This window comes from Cebus imitator, unplaced genomic scaffold (assembly GCF_001604975.1).
Source record: "Cebus imitator isolate Cc_AM_T3 unplaced genomic scaffold, Cebus_imitator-1.0 Scaffold24, whole genome shotgun sequence".
Lineage (NCBI taxonomy): Eukaryota > Metazoa > Chordata > Mammalia > Primates > Cebidae > Cebus > Cebus imitator.
Window position 1 is genome coordinate 11,738,491 of NW_016107339.1, and position 24,333 is coordinate 11,762,823.

At 57.7% G+C, this 24,333-nt stretch overlaps 1 protein-coding gene across 3 annotated transcripts in view; it reads right to left on the reverse strand.

The window, feature by feature from the left end:
- Window positions 1-2,357: 2,357 nt before the first annotated feature.
- The window catches only part of PACSIN1 (protein kinase C and casein kinase substrate in neurons 1), a 68,614-nt gene continuing 46,638 nt past the window's right edge, over window positions 2,358-24,333 (reverse strand). Inside the window, exons 1-10 of one of the 3 annotated variants that reach the window (XM_017522286.2) lie at window positions 22,657-22,865; window positions 11,238-11,363; window positions 10,122-10,278; window positions 8,768-9,003; window positions 8,110-8,265; window positions 7,826-8,001; window positions 7,303-7,423; window positions 7,078-7,205; window positions 5,883-6,070; window positions 2,358-5,144 (exon numbers count right to left, since the gene is read on the reverse strand). In XM_017522286.2, coding sequence (XP_017377775.1) covers window positions 5,035-5,144; window positions 5,883-6,070; window positions 7,078-7,205; window positions 7,303-7,423; window positions 7,826-8,001; window positions 8,110-8,265; window positions 8,768-9,003; window positions 10,122-10,278; window positions 11,238-11,300 — 1,335 coding nt within the window. In that variant the 5' untranslated portion in view covers window positions 11,301-11,363; window positions 22,657-22,865 and the 3' untranslated portion in view covers window positions 2,358-5,034. Of the gene's footprint in view, window positions 5,145-5,882; window positions 6,071-7,077; window positions 7,206-7,302; window positions 7,424-7,825; window positions 8,002-8,109; window positions 8,266-8,767; window positions 9,004-10,121; window positions 10,279-11,237; window positions 11,387-22,656; window positions 22,866-24,333 lie in introns of those variants that run through there. The other 2 variants (XM_017522285.1, XM_017522287.1) reach the window with 2 other exon arrangements.

Sequence of the window (24,333 nt, forward strand, 5' to 3'; positions counted from 1 at the left end):
CCTCCAGCTTCCTGACCAGTCAGCACCCTTGGTGCCCCATCACCCTTACCGTCTGAGGCCTGGCTTGCAGGAAACAGCAGGGGAGCCAGCACCATCCAGATCACCAAGGGTTAAATGCTACCCTGTGCTGCTGCCTTCTGCCCTCAGCAGTTTTATTGTCTTCAGAAGAAAGTTTACTCCTGGCAGTGAGCAAATAGCACCTTGGCATCTGTCGGCTGGGATTGCACTGGGAGGAGGAGGGGGCCCTGCCCCAGGCCTCTGCCTCATTGGGCCCCGGCTGTCTCTCACTCCCTTGGAGGGGGGAGTGTGTGGGGAGACTGGGACCCTGGCCAGAACCAGGCTCTGCTCTGCTGAACTGGTTTTGTCTCCAGCCAGTCCCCTGCTCCCAACTAGTCCCTGGAGCCACTTGCTTGTATGTCCCCAGCTCGGCCTGGGCCTGGGAAGGCATCAGGTCTCAGGCAGGCGCTGGGCAGGAGGATGAGCAGGGAGAGTAGAGCTAGGACTGCAAAGCTGGAGCAGCTCCGGAAAGGGGAGATGTGGGGGCCCGGGTGAGGCAGACCCTGCCCGTGAACCTTGGCAGGCACACGCCTATCCAGTGACACCTTGTGAGCTGGAAGCGATCTGCAGACTCCTCTCCCTCATCCAAACACCTCCCTGCAGAACCCCACCTGGCTGGGTATTCTCTGACCCCTCTCCATGGGGCCCCACCCTCAGGCCTCCCCATCACTAAATGGAGCAGCCGTTTAGTGCAGATAAGACAATACAACAACCGTTTGTCTTTATTTGAAGATTCCTCTGTTTAGCTAAAACCAGGGATTCACATGGAAGTAAGTTTGGAGGAGTAAGGAAGATGGGGTGGCAAATCAATTCAATCCCCATCTCAACCTTCTCCCTGCCTGGCACACCCTGAGGCTGGGGGAAAGCGGTGCTGGGGAGGGGACTGAGGTATATTTGCCATGAGAAATGGGCTTGTGTGATGGCCCTGCCAGGCTCCCGGGGCCAGAGGACCCTTAGAGAGACATCTCACCAGACTGGGGAAGCTGAGGCCCAGGTGAGGGTGGGAACACAGTGAGCTGATGGCAGAACTGGGACTGGAGCTGGGACTCCTGTGCTGCCCCAGAAGAGATCCCCTGGGGCTGGGGTGCAGGGGCCGGGGTCAGGGAGGCAGAGCCAGGGCTGGCCTGGGGCTGGCAGAACAGCCAAGAGCCCAGAGCTCTGGCCCTGCCAATGCCCCTGAGAAATTCTCCCCAAGGAGCCTTCCCATGGGTCCCACACAGAAATGCCTTCAGAGCCAGGTGGGATGCAGGAGGGCATGGCATGGCCCAACGTCACCACACGGCAGCTTGGTTGGCACTGTGGACAGCGGGAACCACGGGCCTTAGCAGTCACTTAGAATTCTGCTTTAAAAAGCAAAAACGCTGAGCACGGTGACTCACACCTGTAATCCCAGCACTTTGGGAGGCCTAGGTGGGTGGATCACAAGTCAGGAGTTTGAGACCAGCCTGGCCAACATAGTGAAACCTCATCTCTACTAAAAATACAAAAAGCTGGGCATGGTGGTGCATGCCTGTAATCCCAGCTACTATGGAGACTGAGGCAGGAGAATCCCTTGAACCCAGGAGGTGGAGGTTACAGCAAGCCGAGATCGTGCCATTGCACTCTAGCCTGGGCAACAGTGTGAGGCTCCTTCTCTAAATAAATAAATAAATAAAAATTTATAAAAAATATAAAGCAAAACCTATTTGAGGGTCTCATTCTTTCTTTTTTTTTTTTTTTTGAGACAGAATCTTGCTCCATCACCACACGCCAGGCTGGAGTGCAGTGGTGCAATCTTGGCTCACTGCAACCTCTGCCTCCCGGGTTCAAGCAATTCTCCTGCCTCAGCCTCCCAAGTAGCTGGGACTACAGGCGCACGACCACACCCAGCTAATCTTTTGTATTTTTAGTAGAGACGGGGTTTCACCATGTTGGCCAGGATGGTCTCGATCTCTTGACCTCGTGATCTGCCTCCCTCGGCCTCCCAAAGTGCTGGGATTACAGGTGTGAGCCACCGCGCCCGGCCACCTCATTCCTTCTTGATCCATCAGGGCTTGTCACCAGGCACCCAGATCCTGAATGGGCCAGAGCTCCAGGAGCCTCCAGTATCCCCCTCCCAAGTCCAGACAAGACCCAGGCCCCTGCAGGGGAAAGGGACCAGCCCTCAGCGGCCCAGTCTGTGGATGGTCAGCCAGGATAGCACCCAGTCCTGCTTGGACACCACCCCCGCTCCCCACATCCCAACACAAACAGCTCTTAGAGGGTTCAGCAGCCCCCAGGGCTGGAGAAGGCACACAAGACTCAAGATGACAGTGCGCAGCCAGGTTGACACAATTCCGGATTTTATCCACGGTCACACAGTCACAACAGATATATATATATATTTGTATTTATATACCTTTAAATTACACAATCATGTACAAAACAGGGGCATTGCTGAGACCACAGCACTTCTCGGAGTTTCACAAGTGTCAGAACTAATGGAGTCAGGAAGCCTAGGGCGGCAGACGGCGGGCGGTGGGGCAGCGCCGGCTCCTGGCAGAACCAGGCTGCAGAATGGTGGTTAATTGGGGACAAAACACGTTAGTCGCCGAGCGCTGCCGGGGCGGGCCCGTGCAGCATCGAGGGTGTGGGCAGGGGCTACAGGAGGATGCCGTGGGCATGGCAAGGGGTGTGGCCCCCACGCTTGGCGTAGAGTGCCCTGACACCAGCACTGGCAGGTAGGGCTGGGACCCGGAGCTCATGGGGACTTCCAGGAAGGAGACCCTCCCACTCTGGGGCCCTGAGGAGCCTGGGGACGACTAAGAGTGGTCCCAAACAGGGCCCCTGAGGTGGCTGCTCAGGAGGGAGGGGGCTTCAAGTCCCTGCCCTGGAGTGGGCAGCTAGCTTGCTAAGAGGGACAGGCTGGAGTCCAGTGGGGCTGCAGCTCCTCCGCAGGGGCTGGGAAGCCACTGGCACAGAGAGGGGGAGACCAGGCCCCAAGATGCAGATGTGTCAGCTTCCCACCTTTCCAAGGTAAAGTGACGAGGGACAGAGGCCCCCAACCCCAACTCCTGCCTGGGGAAAGGCTGGAGAGGCTTCTGTGCTGGAACTGGGAGGACTACAGTCTTCCAAAAGCTTGCTTCAGGCTCTGAGGAGCCCAGGACACATCTCAGGCTGCAGCTGAGGCCCAGAGACCAGACAGACAGTGATAAGGAAGGGGGCGCTGGCAGCAGGAAGGAGGTCTGTCTGTCCCTGGGTGCCATCGTCCCTCGCCCTGAGGGAAGCCTGCTCCAGCTCAAGCCCCTACCAGTGTCAGGACACTCCATGCCCACATGGAGAAGGTCAGAGCCTTGAGGCTGCGATCTACTACCTCCTAACAGTGGGCTGTTGGGAGAAGCAGCAGGAGCAAAGGAGGACTGAGGGGTGACAGGGCCGGGCTGGCTCGCTCTCTTTACCTGGAGGCCCAGGAGGCCAGGTGTGCAGGAGGGAGGAGGGCATCTGCAGTCCAGAGGCCTAGAAGTGGCATCCACTGTAAACAAGTCTCACTTGGTGCTGCAGGACTTCTCAACTCCTTGCCCCAAAGGTCCCCAAGAGCCTTTTCTTTCAGCTCTCCAACGTTGTGGGGTTTTATTCAACCCAGGTCTGCTTCCCAAGCCCCCGAACTCCTCTCGTGCGGGAGAGGCTGGTACCTAGCACTCTGGCACCACTGCTGTCGCCAACCAGCAGGTGGGCCCTTTGCTGCCACCCACCCCCAAAGGTGCTTTCATTCTGACCAGGCTTGGGGAGATGGAACGGCTGCCAGAAGAGGGAATGTTGTTCTGGGGGCCGTGAGGACAAGGAAGAAAGACATGTGACTATCTTCCTCCTGAGGGCCAGGGCTCCTCCTTCCTGCCAAACTCATGCTGGAGGCACCCATGGGGCCCTCAGGGGCTCCCCAGGCAGGCCAGAGAAGAGGAGAGAGGGATGGTTAGGCCAAGAGCCTTGCAGGTACAAGGCTTGGCCTCACGGAGGCTGATGTGGAACCCAGGGATTTTACAGTTTTTAGATGGACATGGAGGGAGGGTGGGGGGCCAGGGGGACAAGATGACCTCCTCCCCAGGAAATGGGAGGAGGCTGCTACTGTTGCTGGCTTTGCCATGGGTTTGGGGGTCCCCACCCTAGGCCAGGGGACTTATGAGAGGGAACAGGTCCTCTGCAAGTTACTGAGGGGATTTGGATCTGCTGAAGCCGATGCTCAATGTGCTGACTGCTGGAAAGAAGGCCCTGTGTAGCAGTGTCTTGGTCCCTCAGATGGGCCTGGGTCTGGAGAGGCTGGCACAGCCCGGGCTGAGGGCCTGCACGCCCTTCATGCACCCTCCTGTAGCCCAGTGATACCATCACTTCCTCCAGCTCACCCCTCTTTCATGTCTGGGAGACCCCTGGAAACCTCCATGGGGAAGGAGGGTGACCATTCCTCCTCCAGTCCCACCGATCCCAAGGGACGGGGCTAGGAGTTGAAGGGCGCTCCCTGGGGCAGAGTGGAAGACTAAAGATGGGGAAGCCTTCCTTCCTGGGGTCTGGAGAGGAGGCTTTTGAGAACAGTGTGGTGGAGGAGGGGAAGCAGGGCAGGGGAGGGAGAGTTTAGGAAACCAGGCCAGGGAACGGGGCAGGTGCCGGCAGCCTGGGGTGGAGCGGGATGGAGGGAGTGAGGCAGGGTGGAAGGGTCAGGGGACATCCCTCAGGGCTCAGGAGACTCTTTGGTGGAACCTGAAGAGCAGATGTTGTAATGTTGGGCCAAGTCCTAAGACCCCCACCTACCCTGGGGCCATCATCCCAAGCCCCTGCACCCCAGCCTCCAGGTGGCCCTGCAAATGCTCTGTCTCTTTATACTTTGTTTTGTTCTGTTTTGACTTTTAAAAAAATAAAAGCTTGATCGGAAAATATGTCTGGAACTCTATGGCAAGGGGAAGGAGACGAGAGTGGGAGGGGAGGGGAGGCGGTGGGGAGGAGTGAGGGGAGTGTGGAGGGAGCCGGCCTCTAGATAGCCTCCACATAGTTGGCGGGGTAGAGGCCCAGCTGCCCGCTGTCCAGCCGCCCACGGCACCAGCCCTGCTCATCCTCCTCGCCCAGCTTGGTGAGTTCGTCTCCTGGTAAAGAGAACACAGGGAGGGGCTCAGAGAGAAGGCAGCCCCTCCCTCAACACACCCGCTGCTAGGGGAGCCCTCCAATGCCCCCTCTTCATTACAGTACTGGGTCTTTGATTCCGGCCACAGGCCCCGCCCATGAAGACCAGCCCCAGACCCACGCCAATATTTACGTGCCACCCTTGGCATAGGGGTCCTGGCCTACCTCATTCACCTAATCTGGATGTCGGGTCCGCCCCCAAGCCCAGACCTCGCATCCACCCTATTCTCAGGTTCTGACATTGGCGCCAGCTGGGCCCTATCCCCATCCCCTAATCTAAATCTTGCCTCCCCTCCCATCTTGGGCCCAGGCCAGGCCCACATCCAGGCCACGCCCCATTCCGTTCCCTGCAAATCCTTGCAACCTGTCTTCAAGCCCTACCTCCACCCCACCACACACCTGATCCAGGCCCAAGCCTCTCTCAGGCACCGCCCCTGCCCCACCACACACCCAATCCAGGCCCAGGCCTCTCTCAGGCACCGCCCCTGCCCCACCACACACCCAATCCAGGCCCAGGCCTCTCTCAGGCACCGCCCCTGCCCCACCACACACCCAATCCAGGCCTAAGTCTCTCTCTCAAGCACCGCCCCTGCCCTACCACACACCCAATCCAGGCCCAAGCCTCCCACAGGCACCGCCCCGCCACACACTCAGTCCAGGCCCAGGCCTCTCTCAGGCTCTGCCTCGCCCAGCCGCCCTACCGGCCTTAAAGCTGAGCTCGTCCTGCTCTTGGCCGTCGTAGTCGTAGAGCGCCCGCACGCGCACTCCCTTGGAGTCGTCTTCAAAGGGGTTGGCGCCCCCGTTGGCCTCACTGCCCCCAAAGGGGTTCCCGCTCTCGTCGTCCGACCATTCAGTGGCGTAGGGCTGGCCTCTGTCGTAGCTGCTAACACTGAGACGCAGAGGGAGGACCCAGCTTCGATGTCTCCCCGCACCGCACCCCGAGGGCTACTCACTCCTCCTAATCAGAGCTCTGACCCCGAATTCTACCAAGGCTAGAGCAAGGATTGGCTACATAGGAGGGGGTGACCCTCATGAGCGCTTTAAACAGATGTTTACAAGCAGGACCATTTGCGTTATTATTCAGCCCTCGAGGGAGAGGGCACTGAAGGGGACCCCAGGGCACATCTGAGCCTTCATCCGAGAGGAGGAGTACCGCCTAATGGCTAAGAGCAAGGATCCTGGAGTCAGACCTCCTGGGCATCGTATCTGGCTCTGAGGTTTACTAATTAGCTATGTGACCTTGGGCAAGCCACTTAACCTCTCTGGGTTTCAGTTTCTCCATCTGTAAAATGGGAATATTTATGCACTTGGGCTTGAATGAGTTAACACATGGAAAGTGCATAGAACCGTGCCACACACAATAGGTTCTCTAGAACGATCCACTACCACCATTTTTTAGAGAGGAGGCTTGGTTCCTATGTTCTAGGCCAGGGGTCCCCAACCCTGGGGCTGCAGATAGTCTGTAGCCTGTTAGGAAGCAGGCAGCACAGCAGGAGGTGAGTGACTAGTGAGCATTATTTCCTGAGCTCCACCTCCTGTAAGATCAGCGGTGTCATTAGATTCCCACAGGAGTGCAAATCCTACTGTGAACTTCGCATGGGAGGGATCCAGGTTGCACCCTCCTTATGAGAATCTAATGCCTGATGATGTGAGGTGGAACAATTTCATCCCAAAACCACCCCTCTCCCACCCATGGAAAAATTATCTCCCACAAAACTGGCCCCTGGTGCCAAAAAGGTTGGGGACCTCTGCTCTAGAGTGATGAACTACCTCTATCCTTTAGAGAGGAGACACAGTTGCTATGATCAAGACCATTATTGTCTCCTGAAGCAAAAATCAGCTGCCCCAGTGTGTGGGTGCCTCTTGGCCCCAGGAAGCTCCTCTGGAGGCACTCACCTGCCGCGGTCCCCAGCCTGGGATGTGGACTCTACTGCGCCAGTGGCATTGGACAGTGCCACTCCCTCTGCCTTCTTGGACTGTTTCTCCTTCTTGGTGGTGGTGTGAGGGAGGTCTGGGTTCCACTCCTGGTGGGGCAGTGGAGCAGTCAGGCTTGGGGGGGCTACACTCTGAGGCACCTTTCAGCGTCTTCAGGCTCCCCTTCTCCTCCCCACATATCCTCACCTCAAACTGGGGCCAGTTCATGGGCATGCCGGGGCCACTGGTGCTGCGGAACCATCTGAGGTCTTCCTGGGCGTCAGCTCCCCGGATGGCCTGCTCCAGCTCACGGTACACATGGATGTAGCTGTGTTCAGGGAGATGGGGGAGGTGGAGGGCACAGATTCACCGTGGCCCCTTCTCATCCTTGGTGAGGGGCCAGAGCCCATTCAGGGGACCAGGGTGCTGGGCATGCTGCCCAGCCAGGAATCATGTGGGGTTTTCAAGCAGCAGCTCCGGGCATGCTCCGTGGACGCCCTTCTCCCGCCCACCTTGGCCATTCACCCATCATCCAGCATGTGTTTCTAGAGTACCCAGTGTGTGTAAGCTTGCACCCAACAGCCCCTGTGTTTGAATCCTCGTCCCTCTTGACCCCTGCAGCTCTGCCTCCCCTTCCCGTCACTGTGATGTAGGGCTGGGAGGTCCTGCATGCCGGTCACACCATCTGCTGGCTGTGCCTGTGCCCTCTGTGCCTGCCATGACCAGGTACCTGCTGTTCTCAGCCAGGTTGAGGTGCCGTTTGACGTCCAGCAGCACCTCCTTGAGGAAGACCAGCCGCTTTTCCTCGAATTGCTGGCACTGCTCAAACACCTGCTCCATGTTCTCCATGTACTGGGGTGTGGTCTTACCCACATCTTCCAGCACTTTCTCGTACTTCTCCTGTGTCTGTGGGCACCAGAGTGGAGAGAAGGTGACACCTAGCCAGGCCTGCAGCTCCCAAGCACCACCTGCTGCAAGGCCCCAGGCCCCTGCTCCCACTGCGCCCGCCAGCACCTTCTGCACATCCTGCTTGCACTTGTCCACTTTGTCCTGCAGCTTCTTTTGCTGCTCAGGGGTGACCGACTGCTCTGTCTTGCTGTTCATCTCCCGTGTCATGGCCATCTTCTCCTCTTTGCAAGCCAAATGGTAGGCCTTCTTGGCTGTCTCCAGCTGTGGGGAAGGTGCAATAGGGAGTAGTGTTTTCCTCTGTGACCACAGCAAACATGGTCACTCATTAACTCCTCCCCTGCCCACTCCCCGGGAGCTGTGAGTCACACTCAAGAGGCAGAAGGGATGCAGGCCCTGGCTCCAACAGCGCCCCTCCATCTGTGGCTGCGTCTCTGCTTGGCACTGCGTGCTCCCCTGCAGATACCCTCCTGTCAGGAAGTACAGTGCCTGTGCCATCTGGGGACAAGAGGCCGATGTGCCCTTCTGCCCCCGCTGGTATCTTTCCTGGGGACAGTGCCCCTTTCTGCCCATGGGTCTCTTAACCCAATGGGCACTGCCTGCCCATCTATGAATATTTCTTCCTGGAAGACAGTGCTGCTCCCCTGGGCACAATCCTGGAGGGCAGTGCCCAGCCCACCCTATCCATAGATGTCCTCCCTGGGATCAGCACCCTCTGATCAGACGAGCCCACCCCACGCTGCCGGTAGCAGCACCCACTGAGCACCTCCTTCATCTTCTTGGCCCAGGGCTTCTGCGCCTTGCGGAAGCCATCTTCAGCCTCCTTGGTCTCCTTGAAGCCGCCCATAATCTGCTTGTGATAGGCGTCCTTCTGCCAGTTCTTCACCTTCTCCAGGTCCTCGTTCAGCAGGTTGTTCTTCACCTCCTGGTGCAGCTCACTCACCTTGTCCGCCTCCGTCATTATGGCACCCCAGGCCCGCTCCAGGCTGCCATACTGTGGGCCTGAGGGAATGGCAATAGGTCACAGGAACCTCATCGCCCTCTGCTCAGAGGCCCCCCTCACACCTCCTTCCTCTGAGGCGTTCTCCTTTCTCCCATGACAACAGAAATGCCCTCCTCTGCTCTACGCGACCTCATCCTTTAGGTCCCATATCAGCCACCATCTCCAGGAAGCCTTCCCTGACTGCTCTGCCCTCACTCCATGGCCTGCAGCCCTCCCTGCATCTTCTCACAGTATCTGCGGCTGTATCTCCCTCTTTATCTCCCCTGTCAGCGTGTGAGCCCCATGGAATGGAGTCGGAGGGGGAGGCCTGGACCCTGTGAGCTCTGACAAGCCGAGCACAGCGCCAGGCACACAGTAGGTGCTCCAGGAATGTTAGCTGAAGCTTGTGACAGAGGCCCGCAGGCCACTGGGGACCAGTCCTTCCACATTGACTTGTTTGTGTACTGGCGCCGGCTCTGTGCGGAGCACTGTGCTAGGTGGTGCAGGCCCAGCCCCTGCCCTCATGGGGTTCAGAGCATACCGCAAGAGAACAACAGGAACAAGTCTATGTAAACCGCAACTTGAAACTGTTCTAGATGAAAGGAACCTGGAGACACGACGCGTAGAGGCCATGTACGGCTGCTCCGGATACTGGACTAACAAGCACAATTGCTACGGTAAATGTGCGCATGGGTCGTATTACATGTCCCAGATCTGATAGTTGAACTATGGTTACATGAGCAAATGCTCTTATTCTTAGGACACACGTGAAGAATTTAGGGGTGAACAGGGATAATGGCTCCAACTTACTCTCAAATGGTTCAGAAAATATGCATATCAATAAATGGTCAGTGAGAAAACAAACATGGGGCCAGTGAGTCCGGGGGAAGGGTATGCAGGAATTCTCCGTACTACTGTTGCAACTTTCACAAAGTTTAAATTGTTTCAAAATAAAAAGTTTTTTTTTTTTTTAAATCCAACCTAAAGTTGTACAAAATAGAGATGAACAGGTAGGCCTGGTTTGATCTAGGAAGGAAGAGTGCTTGAGAAGGTCCTGTGGATGCAGGGCTCCCAGGACCCAGACCGAGGCGGCCGGCGACGGCCTGGGGGCGCGCACGGTGTGGGCCTGGGGGAGCACCTTTCTCGATGAGCTGGCGCCAACGCTTGGCCCAGTCGGTGAGCTGCTGCGCGTACGCCTTCTCGATCTTGGCGCGCTCCTGCACGCAGTTCATCAGGTCGTTGCATAGGCGGTGGCCGTCATCGATGCGCTTCACCGTCCGCTTGTAGTTCCCCACCTGGCGGCCAAGCAGCGAGCACCACTCCCGCGGGTTCCCAGCGTCCCCGGCCCCGCCCGCCCGCCGGCCGCATCCAGAGCGGCCCCGCCCACGGTCTCCCGCCCACCGCCCCGCCCACCGCCTCCGGCTCCGCCCACGTCCCCGTTCCCCTCCCCGACCTCAGTGTACCCCGGAAACCAACTTTCGGAGGCTCCAGCACCCTGCGTCAGGCCCCACCGTCTACACACACCCTCACCCCACTTTAAACATAATTTCCTCGCTGCCACAAAATGCAGAAGGATTTTTAGAATTTGGACTTGGGCAGGAATGAATTATTCATTTTGTTTTTGTGAGCTAAATCTATTATATTTATATAGCCATATAAGCGTTGAGTTGAGCTGCAGCTTCTTGACATAATATTATGTTTTGTAGACATCGCATTAAACGCTTATTAATTTAGGTTTGGCAGTTTTCGTCTTGGGTTTCGGGAGCCAAGAGTAATTTTTTTCCTTCAGGTCTCAAATATTTCCGAAGGCTCTGAAAATGCCGTCTTCTGGCCGCGCCTCCCCCTCCGCCACCCCGTAGGGCTCTGGGAGCTCACTCCCTCCTCTGTGTCCAGCGCCCCACCACTGCCCACCTCAGGATGGGGGCCCAGAGAGGGAAATGGGAACAGCTGGGAAAGGCTGTGCTGCACCTGCCTGATGGAAATGCCACAGAGTCACGAGGGCCTGTTCCCACATTGTGAAACGTCACAGGCTCTCTCTGGGGGCAGCTGTGGGGAGAGAGGGGCTCCTGGCTCAGTGGGCAGGGCTCTTATGCCACTTCATGGCTACCACTGCCTGTTGGACATCTAGGGCTTTGGAGGGGCCTGGGGGCCTGGGGAGTGCAGCCTGAGGTCACGGGGTGAGTGATGGGGGAGCCCGGCCTCCAAACAGCCAGGCTGTCTGATCCCCAGGACCTGGGGAGCATCAGAGCCTCACCTCCCAGAAGCTGTCGGTGGTCTCCTCTGGAGCCAGTGAGGCCTCATCGTAGGAGCCAGACATGGTGTAGCCGCAGGGGGATGGACAGGTGCGCAGCTGCAGTTAGCAGGCTCCGCTGCTCATGCGCTGGGAAGGCAGGAGAGAGATCCCTGGAGATGAGGGAAACGCCCTCCACCCTTTGCCCCATTCCAGGCCTGGGTCCCCAAGCTGACAGGATGGGGGGTTCCATGGGAGGAGGCTTGCATTAGGATGCCGGCTGCCTGTCCGGGGACTAGCTCACCAGACCTAAGGTAACCCCACAGTCACCCTATACTACCCTTATGCTCACCTCCCCATCCCTACTCCTTCCCCCTCCTTCGAATTCATCCTCTAGCTCCAGTATGACCACCTCCGCTCAGAAGGCAGCCCCAGCCCCCAGAGCCAGTTCTGTCTCCTGGACTGTTGGAGCCCAGGCTCAGCGCTCCTCAATTACCTGAGCCCTGGAACCTTGTAAATGCCCTTCTGGCTGCCCTTGCTCCCAACCTTGGCAGCCCCCATTAGCTCCGTACAAGTCTCCTGGGAGTCCCAAATGTGTGGCGTCCTGACCCACAGATCACACCACCGCGATCTATGGGAGTGTCTGGGGTGGCTGTGTCTGCCCTGAATCTGTTGGCAGGCATCACACTTGTCCAATCTAGGCCGTGTGCTGCCCCAGGGCCGAGGTGGGTACTCCCGTCCTCCCCTCCCCCAGCCAGACCTCGCTGTTACCTCAGGCAAGAACGGCTCAGTAGTCAAGAGCTAGGACTCAAAGGGCCAGGAGCCTGGTTTTCAAAGAGGCAGCAGAGTGCAGGCTGGGCCTGGCCCCGCTGCAAGCTGCCAGCCTCTGGCTGGATCTGGGCACCAGGGGATGCCTCCCTGCTTCTGCACTGCAGCCCCAGGACTGTGAACCCTGACAGTGTGGATGCTCAGGGAGGGCTGGCCTCTGCAAGATTCAGCCCAACCTGGGGGTGCAGGGGACCCCCCAGCCCTCACCAGCAGCTAGCTGTCAGGCTCAGGGCAGGGCTAACAACATGTGAGGATGGCTGGTGGAGGATGTCGCTCCCCTTAGGACTCCCCATCTGTCCAGGGCCTGGGGCTCTTTCCCAGCAATAGCCCAGCATTGCCTCTTGCACTCTTAGGCATCTAAACATAATTTGTTCCCTCCCTTTCAGCAGAACCACAGGCAGACTTTCCCATAAACTCACGCACAGTGGGGGTGGGCCAGAGGGAGGGCGGCTGGATTTCATCAAGGGACAAAGAAATGAGTCTGAAGTTTTCTTTTCTTAACTTGGCACTTTCCACTTATAAAGCAGTACTTGCTTCACAAGGAACATTTTAAATTTAGATACAGAGAAGTAGAAAGCAGGGATGCTTACGGAAGCATGGTCAGCCAGACGAGACAGGAATCCCTGGGACCAGTCCCTTCTAGAACCCTTAATGTCACACTCAACTCTGCCCCTTGGGACTCCCCCATAATGCATAGCTGCCATGGGGGCTGGAGGGGGTGGGCAGGAGTTGGGTGGAGGGTAGAGTCATTCATTCCCTCGTGGGAACAAAGGTAGAACCCAAGCCATGTGTGTCTCACCCACGGTAATGGGAAAGTAACTTAATACCATACAGTTGTCACCGATACAATTATGGGTGCACACCCTTTACCCAGCAACACCACTTCTAGGAATTGCCTTCCAGCCAGTCAGACGATGCGGAAGATTATTTACTACAGTACTGCTTGTGGACTGGAAAGACTGGAAACCGCCCAAATACCGTCCACGGAGGGCTGGGTCCATAAGTTATGGTGCAGACCTGTCATGGAAGCTCTGCTCCCAAATGGAACCTTCCCCACACCACATCACTAAAGCCAAGTGAGTAAGGTGCAGAACCGTGCGGCTGGGAAAATCCAGAAGCAGGGAGTGTTTTGGGAAGACGGCAAGAGAAACTGGATATGGCAAATATCTTTGGGCAATGGGATGGCCAGGGGCCACAGGGGGAGGGAGACTTTTCTCCGTAGGTCCTTTTAATTTTGCCACATCTGCATGAATTGCATATTTTTAATATTTATATTTATATTTTTTGAGACGGAGTCTCGCTCTTGTTGCCCAGACTGGAGTGCAATGGCGTGGTCTCGGCTCACCACATCCTCCGCCTCCCGGGTTCAAGCAATTCTCCTGCCTCAGCCTCCCAAGTAGTGGGATTACAGGCATGCACCACCATGCCCGGCTAATTTCCGTAATTTTAGTAGAGACGGGGTTTCTCCATGTTGGTCAGGCTGGTCTCATACTCCCGACCTCAGATGATCCACCCACCTCAGCCTCCCAAAGTGCTGGGATTATAGGCATAAGCCACCGTGTCCATCCAGAATTGCTTGTGTCAGGGGAGAGTTGGGGGAGCTAAGAACGAGGATGGAGGGTGCCATCAGCACGGAGGGAGGGGACAATGCAGCTGGGCCCAGCCATGTCAGACTAGAATGCCCGATGGCTGAGACCACTCTTCACCTCGTCCAGAAAAGGCCAGGCCCAGGGCTCCTGGAAGTCGCTGGGGTCCACGCTTGGTGTTAGCAGGTAATGCGTCTCTCCAGCTCCCAGCTGAGGGAGCAAGCGTAGTGGAAACAGCTCCAACCTCGGGGTCCCTGCTCTGCTACCAACCTGCTGTGTGACCATGGGCAATCTGCAGGCCTCTCTGGGCCTTGCTAGGAAATGGGGATGATATGGCTGACTTAAGGATTAGATGAGGTGGTGAGTGTCCAGCCCATGGCAGACTCTAGGCCCTCCCAACTCCAGCCTCGGGTCTGACCCACACAGGGGTGGGCTCACGAAGAAGAGCCAGAAGGCAGCACGTGGACCCCCGTATCACTGTCCCAGCCTGCTTCCGCCTCTTCCAAACTAGCCTCACATCCCTACCTGGGGGACAGGCAGGAGGCTCAACTCTGGACAAATGCCATGTCCTTCCTGAAGGGCAGTTGGTACCTGCTGTCACTAAAAAGGCTTCATCTCTCACCATCAGAATGGGATGTGGCTGGCACCTGGCACTCCCCATGGGCCGTGCTCCTAGCGTTCCTCAACCCTTTAAAGGGGCACGAGGCCCATCTGCCTTCTCTCACCAGTGGCTGTGAGGCTATCTCAGCCCTGAAGACCCTTTAGTGTCTCGATAAATGACAGCCAGCATTAATTCACATGTCAAATCTACCTCCTCTAATCCTCACCACGACCTGACCAGGCAGATTCTGCTGTCACTCCCACGCTGTAGCTGAGAATCCAGGGGCTCAGGGATGTAACGGGGACAGAGCTTGTCCACATGTCATGGGGAGAAGTGAGCCCAGAGCATCACAGCATCCCTGTGTGATCTTATTATTTAAGGCTATCACAGCAGGACAGTGGCCAGATGTCCCACGTACGGTGCACAGGACTTCATGTGGGAGCTCAGCAAATAGACAACGGCCATGTGACGTGGGAGCTACTGTTACACTGTTTTATAAATGAAACTGAGTTACAGAGCAGCGAAATATCCTGCCAAAATTTGCCCAGTGTAATGGTTAATTTCAGGGGTCAACTTGACAGGACTAGAGGATACCCAGATAGCTGGTGAAGCGTTATTTCTGGCTATGCCTGTGAGGGTGTTTGGAAAGAGACTGGCATTGCAATCAGTGGACTGAGGAAGGAAGAGCTGCCCTCACCCAATGTGGGCGGGCACCACCCAATCAGCTGAGGGCCTAGAGAGAAGGAAAAGGCAGAGGAACGATGAGTTCCTGCCCTCTCTTCTGGAGCTGATGTTCTTCTCCTGCCCCTGCACATCAGATCTCCAGGTCCTCAGGCCTTCAGCTGCAGATTGAGAGTGACCCCACTGGCTCCATTGGTTCTCAGGCCTTTGGACTTGAACTGAGCCATGGTTCAGCAGCTCACATACAGCCTAACATGGGACTTCTCCACAATCACGTGAGCCCTCTCCCCTAATAAATCTCCTCTCATCCATCTTTTGCTACCTACCTATCTATCCATCTATCATCCATCCATCCATCCACCCACTCATCCATTCAATTGATTCTGTCTCTCTGGGAAGCCTAATACACCCAGGTAGGGAAAGGTGCAACTGGGATTTGAGCCTGGGGTGCGGATCCAGAGTGCACACTCCTGAGCACTACATTCTCATGACATAAAACGGTGTTGACATTAACAGTGGCTGTCACTAGCTACTGTTTACCTAGTGCCTACTGTGTGCTAGGTACTGCTCTAGATGCCTTACGTGTGGCTTATTTTTATTTACAGATGGGGAAACTGAGGCACGGAGTGATTAAAATAGTGCACCCATGGCCTTTGAGACAGTCAACAGCAGAGCTGGGATTCAATCTTGCTCCAGCCACAGCCCCGCCCCTGCTGCATGGCCCCTGCTGAGCCTCATTCCCGGGACTCCTGAGGGAGAGCAGAAGCAAGGCTTACTGAGCACTTCCTCAGGACGGGCCTCACACCCAGCACTTCACTCATTCTCACAGCAATCCTCACAGCAAGGGGCTTCCTCTTTTTCTTCTTTCGGAGGCCAAGACTCAGAGAGGTGGGCCAAGATCATGTGGCTACAGGGTGCCAGAGGGAGGACTTGACCCTGGGGCCCACGCAGCACAGAGTAGGATTACAACCCAGACTCTGGAGCCAAATATTCTGTGTCTGAACCCTGGCTCTCTCATGAGCTGTGCAACCCTGCGTGGATCTCTTCCTCTTCCCGGGCCTCGGCGTCCTCATCTGTAAAATGGGCAACGCATGCGAGCTCTCCACAGGTGTCGGTGCTCACTGTCTTTTTGACACCACTGCTGCCGGTAGTGGGGCGACAGCTGCATCTCAGGGATGATCCTCTCTCTGTGGAGCCAGGAAGGGTCTTGCCTTTCTCATCCATGAGGACAACACAGCCTGTGAAGTGCAGGACAGCGGGTGCAGGACTCTGGCACCGGCTCCCCCAACCACTACCAGTGAGATCTGGACAAGTCTGCGATGGAGGCCTCAGTTCTCCCAACTTGGACAACGGGCTTAGTGACAAAGAAGCCCCAGGGCAAAAGGCGTCTGTCCTCAGGCCCAGGCATCTCCTGACAGGGCCTCCAGGAAACCCTGGAGGGCAGGGCCCCCAGCTGTGTTCATCCACTCCTGGCTTGAAGAAGGGATAGAGGAATTAAGAACACAAGCCTGGGCCAGGTGCAGTAGCTCACGCCTGTAATCCCAGCTACTTGGGAGGCTGAGGCAGTAGAATCACTTGAACTCAGGAGGTGGAGGACACAGTGAGCTGAGATTGAGCCATTGCATCCAGTGCAGTGCCAGCCACACAGTAAGTGCACAGTGCACTTTTGTTGTATAAATGAACGAATAATTGCCAAGGACCTTCTGGAATATTCACTCAATAAACAGCAGAAGTTATGAATTCTCTATCCCAGAGCCAGACACAGTTCCCTGCACACAGTGGGCTCCCAGCCAATGCTGACGATGATGATGACACAACCAGAGCCAGGAGCCAGGAGGGGGTCCCATGTCCCACCTGCCCTCTGTCTCCAGTCCAGGCTTCTCCTGGAGAGCCCTTCCCTCCTCTAGGTCAGCCCCCAGGGCCCAGTTCCAGGGTCTCCTCCTCCTGTGGTCCCAGGACCATCCTGCCCTCAGCAGGGCAACCCCCGTGCTCAGGGGTGCTGCAGCACACGGGCAGCATCAACGACACAACCGTCTTTGAGGGCCTACTGTATGCCATTATAGTGCCTCCTCACATGCTTTCTCTCCAATTCTCACAGCCACTGAGATAGCTGTTGCCTTCCCTGTTCTACAGACAGCAGCAGAGACTCAGAGAAGTCAGATAACTTGTCCAAGGTCACACAGCAGGGAGGAGGCAGAGCCAGACTCAGACCCAGGGGTGGGTCCTTCCCCTGCCCCTGCTCCCAGCTCTCCATGGGTGTCACTCCAGCCCTCCTGGCCTAAGGCCTTCTCCCCCAACAGGCTCAGCTCAGGGGCAGGGCCATGGTGAAACCAGAGCTGCCTGCCCCTCCCCCAGAGTCTCAGGTCCCACAAAACATTCCTAGCAGTAGCCCCACCTGCCCCTTCACCTCACCCAGAGACAGAGTGACAGGCTCAGCGACAGGCCTGGGGCCACACAGGGGCTCTGACCTGCCTCTGCTGGGGCTCCCAATGCAGCAGGAAGGAATCGGGACAGCTGAGACCCACCACGTCCACTAGAGCCTCTGCCCCTTTGCTCATGGCGCCCCCCCAACCCAGCCTAGGGCGCATGCGTCCTCCCTCCTGTCACCCACCCCTCCCCAAAAAACCCTGCTTCCCTTCAAGGGCTAGCTCAGTCCCTGTCCCTCCAAGAAGACTTCCCCGAATACCCAGCCCTTGCCTACTCTCCCCTCATCTGACACCGCTGACACTGACACTGTGGTGCATTCTTAGGCACGCCCTGCCCTAAACAGTCTTGCTGGTTCAGGAGTAGCAACCTGCTGTCTCAAAGAGCCGATTAGCACAGTAGCTAAGACACTGCCCCAGGAGCCAGACAGAATGTCTCGAGATGAAGTTTAAATCCCGGTTCTGCCACTGACCCTGGCAAGTTACTTAAACTCTCTGTGCCTCAGTTTCCTCATCTGCAAAATGGAGATGATGATAGCACCTACCCCATGGAATTGGTGTAGGAGGAAATGAGAACCCAGTGCACAGGAGGCCCAGAGTTCACCTGCAGTATTATGGGTATTAACAGGTAAAGAGCCTTCATGACCTGAGCCTCATCTCTCTGAATCACCTGGCCCCCCATCCCCCTCCTCAGCTAAAGCTCCCAGAGCCCTTTCAGGGTTGAGCCTCACCTGGGACCCCCAGGTCTCCAGGTCACCCATGAAAGGAAGATCTCAGGCCAGGCTTCCTCTTTGGGTCTGAAAACCAGTCCCCTGGACCTCCATCTCCTCTAACCTGGGGTGTTCCAGGCAGTCCTCAAGGGGCCTGCTCATTAGAAATGATGATCCCAAGGTGAGGAGGAAGGAGGAAGATGGAAACACAAATGGGGAGACTCAGGGAGGCAGAGCTCAAACCTCACTTGAGACTGGAGGGCCCCAGAGAAGCCCAGGGCAGAGGGAACCAGGTGTGCTCATCTCAGCCAGGAAGGGGCCCAAGGCATCCCTTGGCCCACCTGTGAGAGCAGGCAGGCCTCAGACACAGCCTCAGGCACCCTAGCCTCTGTGGTGGCCCCTCCTCCCTAGCCCACTCCTGGTCTGACCTTTTACCATCCCCCTGCTCTCTCTCTTCCTCCTCCAGCCACCCCCTTAAGAGGCCCAACCCTCTCTTTCTCCTCCAGAAAATCACCCCAAAAGGCCTACATCCCTTCCTTACTCCCAAGCCCAGTGGACAAGGCAGCATTTTGCACAGCCCACATTGTTAGAGGGCCTGTAAGCCTGTTTCAGGTAGGGCAGGCTCAGCAGGGAGTAAGACCGGCCCTTCCCTCATGGAACCTACACTCCAGCGCAGGCAAAAAGCCAAGAAGCAAATATAATAAATATCACCACGTTAGGTGGTGATAACAGTTCAGAGGAAACTCAGGCAGCGTAAGAGGGACAGGGTGAAGGGTGGTGGAGAGCCACGGGAAGGTGGTGTATACATACCCCAGCTCCCCCGCCCTCCTTGGCTGAGTCAAAGTTGGTTCAAAACCCCTCCCAGTGGGAGTGAGGTGAATTGCCCCCAGTGGTAACTTGCTTGGTAAGGCATCCTTTCTGGGCTGCCTGTCTCCCTGTCTCATTTCCCCACCCTCAGTGTTTCTGTGGGCCACCTCCTAAATGAATCATGTTCTTATCTCAGGGTTGGCTTCTGGGAGAGCCCAAAGTAAGATGCCACAGATGGGGAGGCAGAGCAGGAGCTTGCTCGGAAGGCCGGCCCCCTCCTCTCTGCTCTGGGGCATCCCTTTTCTCAAGACTAGTCAGCACACACTTGGCCCCTCTGCAGGGGTCTGTCTGTCTGTCCTGAGCCCATCGCCTCTGTGTCACCTGGAGAGCAGGGACCAGGCTGCCCTCTCTGTGGGCAGCACTCCTGGCGGGAGCGCGGCATGTTTTTTCAACACAGGGAATTCAGGGATGAGTCCTGACCGGGAAGAAGGAGTCGTGACCCTCCTGCGTCTGTGGCTTGGCGTGGGATACATGCAGCTCGCTCTCTTCCCGGGCTTGGCCGGGCAGAGCTGCTCTGGCTACAGCTGGAGTGGAGAAAAGGAAGGCACGTGGACCCGGTGTAGGCCCAGCGTCCTGGCTGACCCAATGCCCCTGAGGCAATGGCCCAGGTAGGCAGGCATCACCCTTCCCTGTGAGGACAGAATAATAGGCTCCCCATGACAGCACAGACGCTGAGCCAGCCCCTGAGGGAGACACTCCTGGCTTTACACTGCAGCCCTGATTCTCAGGGTGCACAGCTGGGCTACAGCAGTGAACAAGACAGGAAACCCCCTCCCTTGTGGAGCTGACATTCTAGGGGGACTGAGCAGGCAAGAAACGAGATAAATAAGTGGTAATCAGGGTGTTAGAAGGTGACAAGGGCTGTGAAGGAAAGCAAGGCAGGGGAGGGGACAGGGAGGGAGAGGAGTGGTGCTCCTTTATGCAGGATGTCAGAGAAGGTCATTCTGAGCAGGTGGCCTTGGAGCAAAGGCCTGAAGGAGGTGGGGAGGAAGCCAGGCAGAGCACTCAGGCAGCCCCAACAGCCTGTGCAAAGGGCCTGGGGCAGAAGGGCAGCTGCCAGGGTTGAGGAGCAAGGGGGTCATGTGGCCTGTGCAGATGAGGGAAGGGGAGGGGTGAGGCTGGAGAGGTGGGGGAAGGGGGCTGGGGAGGGAAGGGGAGGGGTGAGGCTGGAGAGGTGGGGGGAGGGGGCTGGGGAGGGAAGGGGAGGGGTGAGGCTGGAGAGGTGGGGGAAGGGAGCTGAGAAGGTGGGGGGAGGAGGCTGGGGAGGGAAGGGGAGGAGTGAGGCTGGAGAGGTGGAGGGAGGGCGCTGGGGAGAGCCTTGTCGATCAGAGGGAGGCCTTTAGCTTTTTCTTAGAGTGAAATGGGAGCCATTGCAGGGTTTGGGAAGAGGCGGGATGTGATCTGGCTTCTGTTTTAAAGGTTCTGTGGCCGCTAGGGGAAGAGCAGACCGAAGCAGGGCAGAGTGGGCAGAGAAGCTCTAGGAGGCAGCGGCAGTCCCCAGGTGATGGAAGATGGGGCCTCAGAATGAGGAGGTAATGTCAGAAGGAGGGGGAAGAGGCTGGAGTCTGGAAATGCAACATTCCAGGCAACAGAATCTGCCGATGGTTTGGATGTGATGGTGGCATGAGAAGTCAAGGATGGCTCCTGCCGGAGTAGCCAGCAGACAGAGCTGCTGTTTGCGGAGCTGAGGATACCGAGGGAGGAACGGCATTGTGGGGGACCGGAGCTCTGTTCTGCAGCCCTGAGATGCCCGTGGACAGCCAGCTGGAGACACCTCTTCACCCTGGCCAGCTCCTGCACGGGGATAGGGGCAGTGAGGAGGGGCCAGCCGGGAGCCAGATGTTCCTGTGCCCCAGGCCCCAGCCCCTGCTGAGCTCCAGGCCTCTCAGTCCTCCTGGGGCCTCCCTCAAGCTCCCTTTCACATGAGAAGGTTGGCTGGGGGAGGTCAAGCCCCAATCTGGCTTCCAGGCCAGTGCCCTGGGCCATGGGCTCGTTGTGTGCCACAAAGTGAGGCAGGGAAGTGTGCCCCAGCAGCCCATCCTGGCGGGCTCACTGCCCCAGAATCTGGTGGCAAGAATGTGGGAGAAAGACAGGCAGCATCAAGCGGACCTGTGAAGCAAAAATCTGATGGGGGTGCCCAGGCCTAGAGGAGGCAGGCCAGGGGCAGGGGCGGGAGGCTGGGGCCAGGCCTGGAGGGCCTGCTGAGCAGACAGACACTCCTTCAGCTCTCACCCAAAGGCCCTGCCGTCCAGGCCTCACCAGCCCCTGCTGCAGAGGAGACAGGGCGGCTGCTGACTGACAACTGAGGCCAGCAGGCCCAGCTGCAGGAGGTGAGGCAGGGCAGATACCAGCTCCCACCCTGCCGGCAGAGGGGGAGAGTGGCAAGGTTTGCAGGAGCAGGGCGGGCAGTGCCAGTGTGCACATGTGAATCTGCATCTGTTTCTGCCACACCTGAGACCTGCCCTCCTCCCTCCTAGGCCCTTGATCCCAAAGTGGGAGCCCCTGTGTCCAGCACTCTGCAGATGTGAACCTAATGTTTGCAGAAACGAGCAGAACCACACCAGCTTCTCAGCGTGTATTCCCCACCCAACATGCCACCCTCCTCAGCCCCTGCACCAGGCCCTCTGACCCGAGCGCCCAGGAGAAGGGGATACCCCACACTGTGTTCCAGTGAAAGACCCAGCCGCACTGTCAGGGAGTGCAGGAGAGATGGCAGGGGGAGAAGGAGCGGGACCTTAAGCACACCCATAGTTGACACATCAACCCTCTGCCCCTCTCAGGCTGGCATCTCCTCCCCATGCCACTCAGGGTGGCTCAGCTCCATCTAGAGCAAACCTGGACCAGGTGCCCCCACCCATGCACTCCTGTGGGCCCCCTTCTTGCCCAGAGTGGGGGCTGAGGGCCCAGCTCCTCCCCTGCTCCCCACCCCACCCCCTCCTGAGCAGCCAGCAGCGGCTTGGCTCCGCAGTGGCAGTGCCCGAGAGCTCCTCCAGCAGCAGTGAGTCTGTCCCCAGGAGCAATGCAGCAGAGGGACAGACAGCGCAGGAGGGAGGGTCACAGGCACTCCCACCCCATCAAGAGCCTACTCCCTGGTGCCCCAACTTGGAGACGCTGGGCTTGCTGGGGATGGCCACGGGTGTGCTTTGGGAGATCTGGGGTGGGGGAGAGTTCACTAGGTCTGCAGCGAGAATGAGGAAGGGGAAGGGCCCGAGCTCGGGGCAGGAGGTATATGCCTCTGACCTGACCTGCAGGCTCTAAGCCCAGTGCCTGAGACCATCCAGGCCCAGCAGGGAGGCTCTGGCGTCATGGGGGTGGGAGGCAAGTCTGCTTATCCCAAATGGTGAGAGCCCGGCAGTGCCTTGAATGGGGCGGGGGCATCCTCACTCCTCCCTGCCCTCTGCTGCCCACCCTGTCTAGCTTCAGACTGTGGGTCCCTGGAGGCTCCAGCCTTCCTCAAACCACTGCCCCAAGGAGGGGCCATGGCTGCAAAGTCAGGACCTGTTAGTAGCAGAGACAAGAGGTACAGAGGAGGAAAGGCAACAGGGACAGTCCCCTGATGAGGAGGACCAAGGTTCTGAGGAGGCCTCTCGGGATGCCGGCTGTGCCCCACACCCCACTCCCCAGCTGGGTCCCTGGCCCGGCCCCTCTGGCTGGCCTGTTTGGCTCCTACCAGGTGCGGCTGGTAGGAAGGCAGGGCAGCCCGGTTCCCCACTCCACACAGCCTCCTCCAGCCATCGAAATGCCTACCTGGGCCCGTGTGGGCACCAAGCTGGGGGCAGGTAGGAGCTTACTGCCCCCGCTGGGCCAGGCCAGGGCCGGAGGGGCTGGCTGTCCTCCTTCTCCTCCGTGGTGGCGGGCGGAGAGGGGGCCTGGTGCCGGGCTGGGGGCTCTGTCCTCTAGGGTTCCCTCCACCGCTCACTCTGGAAGGCAGCAGCGCCAGAACTGCAGGAGCCAGCTCCCCACACTGCTGCCTCCTCCCCAATCCCCGCTCCCGACCCGCCTCCTTCTCCAGCCACCCACCTCCTTCTCTGGTTTCTATGGCAACTGGGCAATGCGCCACACAGACAGCCTCCCTCCCATGTACAGCAGGGGACGCCCGCCTCCTGCACGGCGCGCCGCATCAATATGGGCACACACGCACACACTTCATGGGCACAGAGAGGCTGGTGGGGACACCGGCTGGGCCGCCGCCCTGCCCCATCCCCTTTCTTCCCTTCTCCCCAGGATCCTGCCTCCCAACTGTCCTTCCAGATAGCTGCACCTTGCCCTGCACTTCCCTCAGGTCCGTAAAATCTGAGTGCCTGCTGCTCTGTGAAGCATTTCTATTTGTTTAATCATTTATCCTCTTGAGTTTTTTCTAGGCCAGGCTGAGTGTGAGAGGTGTTCCACAACCTCGTGCCATGAGACTTCATACCCATTTTACAGATTGGAAGCTGATGGGCCACAGCAGTAAAAGACTTTGAGCGCCCAAGGTTCCTGGGCTAGCTGTTGGCACTGAGGCCTTGTGATGCCAGTTGCAACACTTCTCCCGTGGGCCATGGCTGCCACACACCACTCAGGCACATACATGGGTGGTGTCCATGACGTGTGGATCCCAACAACACACTTAGAGATATAAACACCCATTACACATATTTGCACACGTGCATTTCCACAAGTCTATCTTCCTACACATGCACCTATAACACACACATGTAACTGTGACACTAGTATCAGCATACACACATCTTTAAGACACATGCACACACATCGACATGGATTCAGAACCTGTGACGCACAAACCCTTCCTATACAAACTCACCGTGGCACACACAAGCCCTGATGCTAGCTAGCCCCATGGGCGGGGTTCAGTGGTGGCAGTAGAAGTGTCAGGGCCAGGGGTTGCATGATGAGTGGCCTCCCAGAGGAGGATTTGCCTGTCTGCTCCGCCCCGCCTTGGGACCAGGCACTAATCTGATCTCAGCAGCGTCTCAGCTCTGCTGCCGAAGGGGAATGGGGTGGGGGTGGAGACACGGCCAACCCTCCGTCACTCTCATTCTGAAAATCCACACTAGATCCCGCCTAGAGCCCCCTCAGCCTAGGAGGTTCACACATATCCCTACCCTCCCCCTGGCTGCTGTCCAGTCCCAGGACTTGGGGTTATGACAGGACAGAGGAAAACGACTGTCCCCGAAGAGAGAATTCCAGGCTTCACACAAGCTTCTAGACTCCTGCCAACACCCAGGAGGGACAATGTGGGTGGCAGGTGGCAGGAGACAGGATTGGGGACCGGGACCCGGGACACACAGCATGCCCCACAGAGCATGCTGTTATCAGCCCAGCACCCCTGCAGGGCCTCGGGCAAGCGTCACTGCTGCCCTTGTGCCTCTGGGCAATTCTCAGGGACCCCACACTCCCCATCGAGGGCAGATACAACAAGAAGGA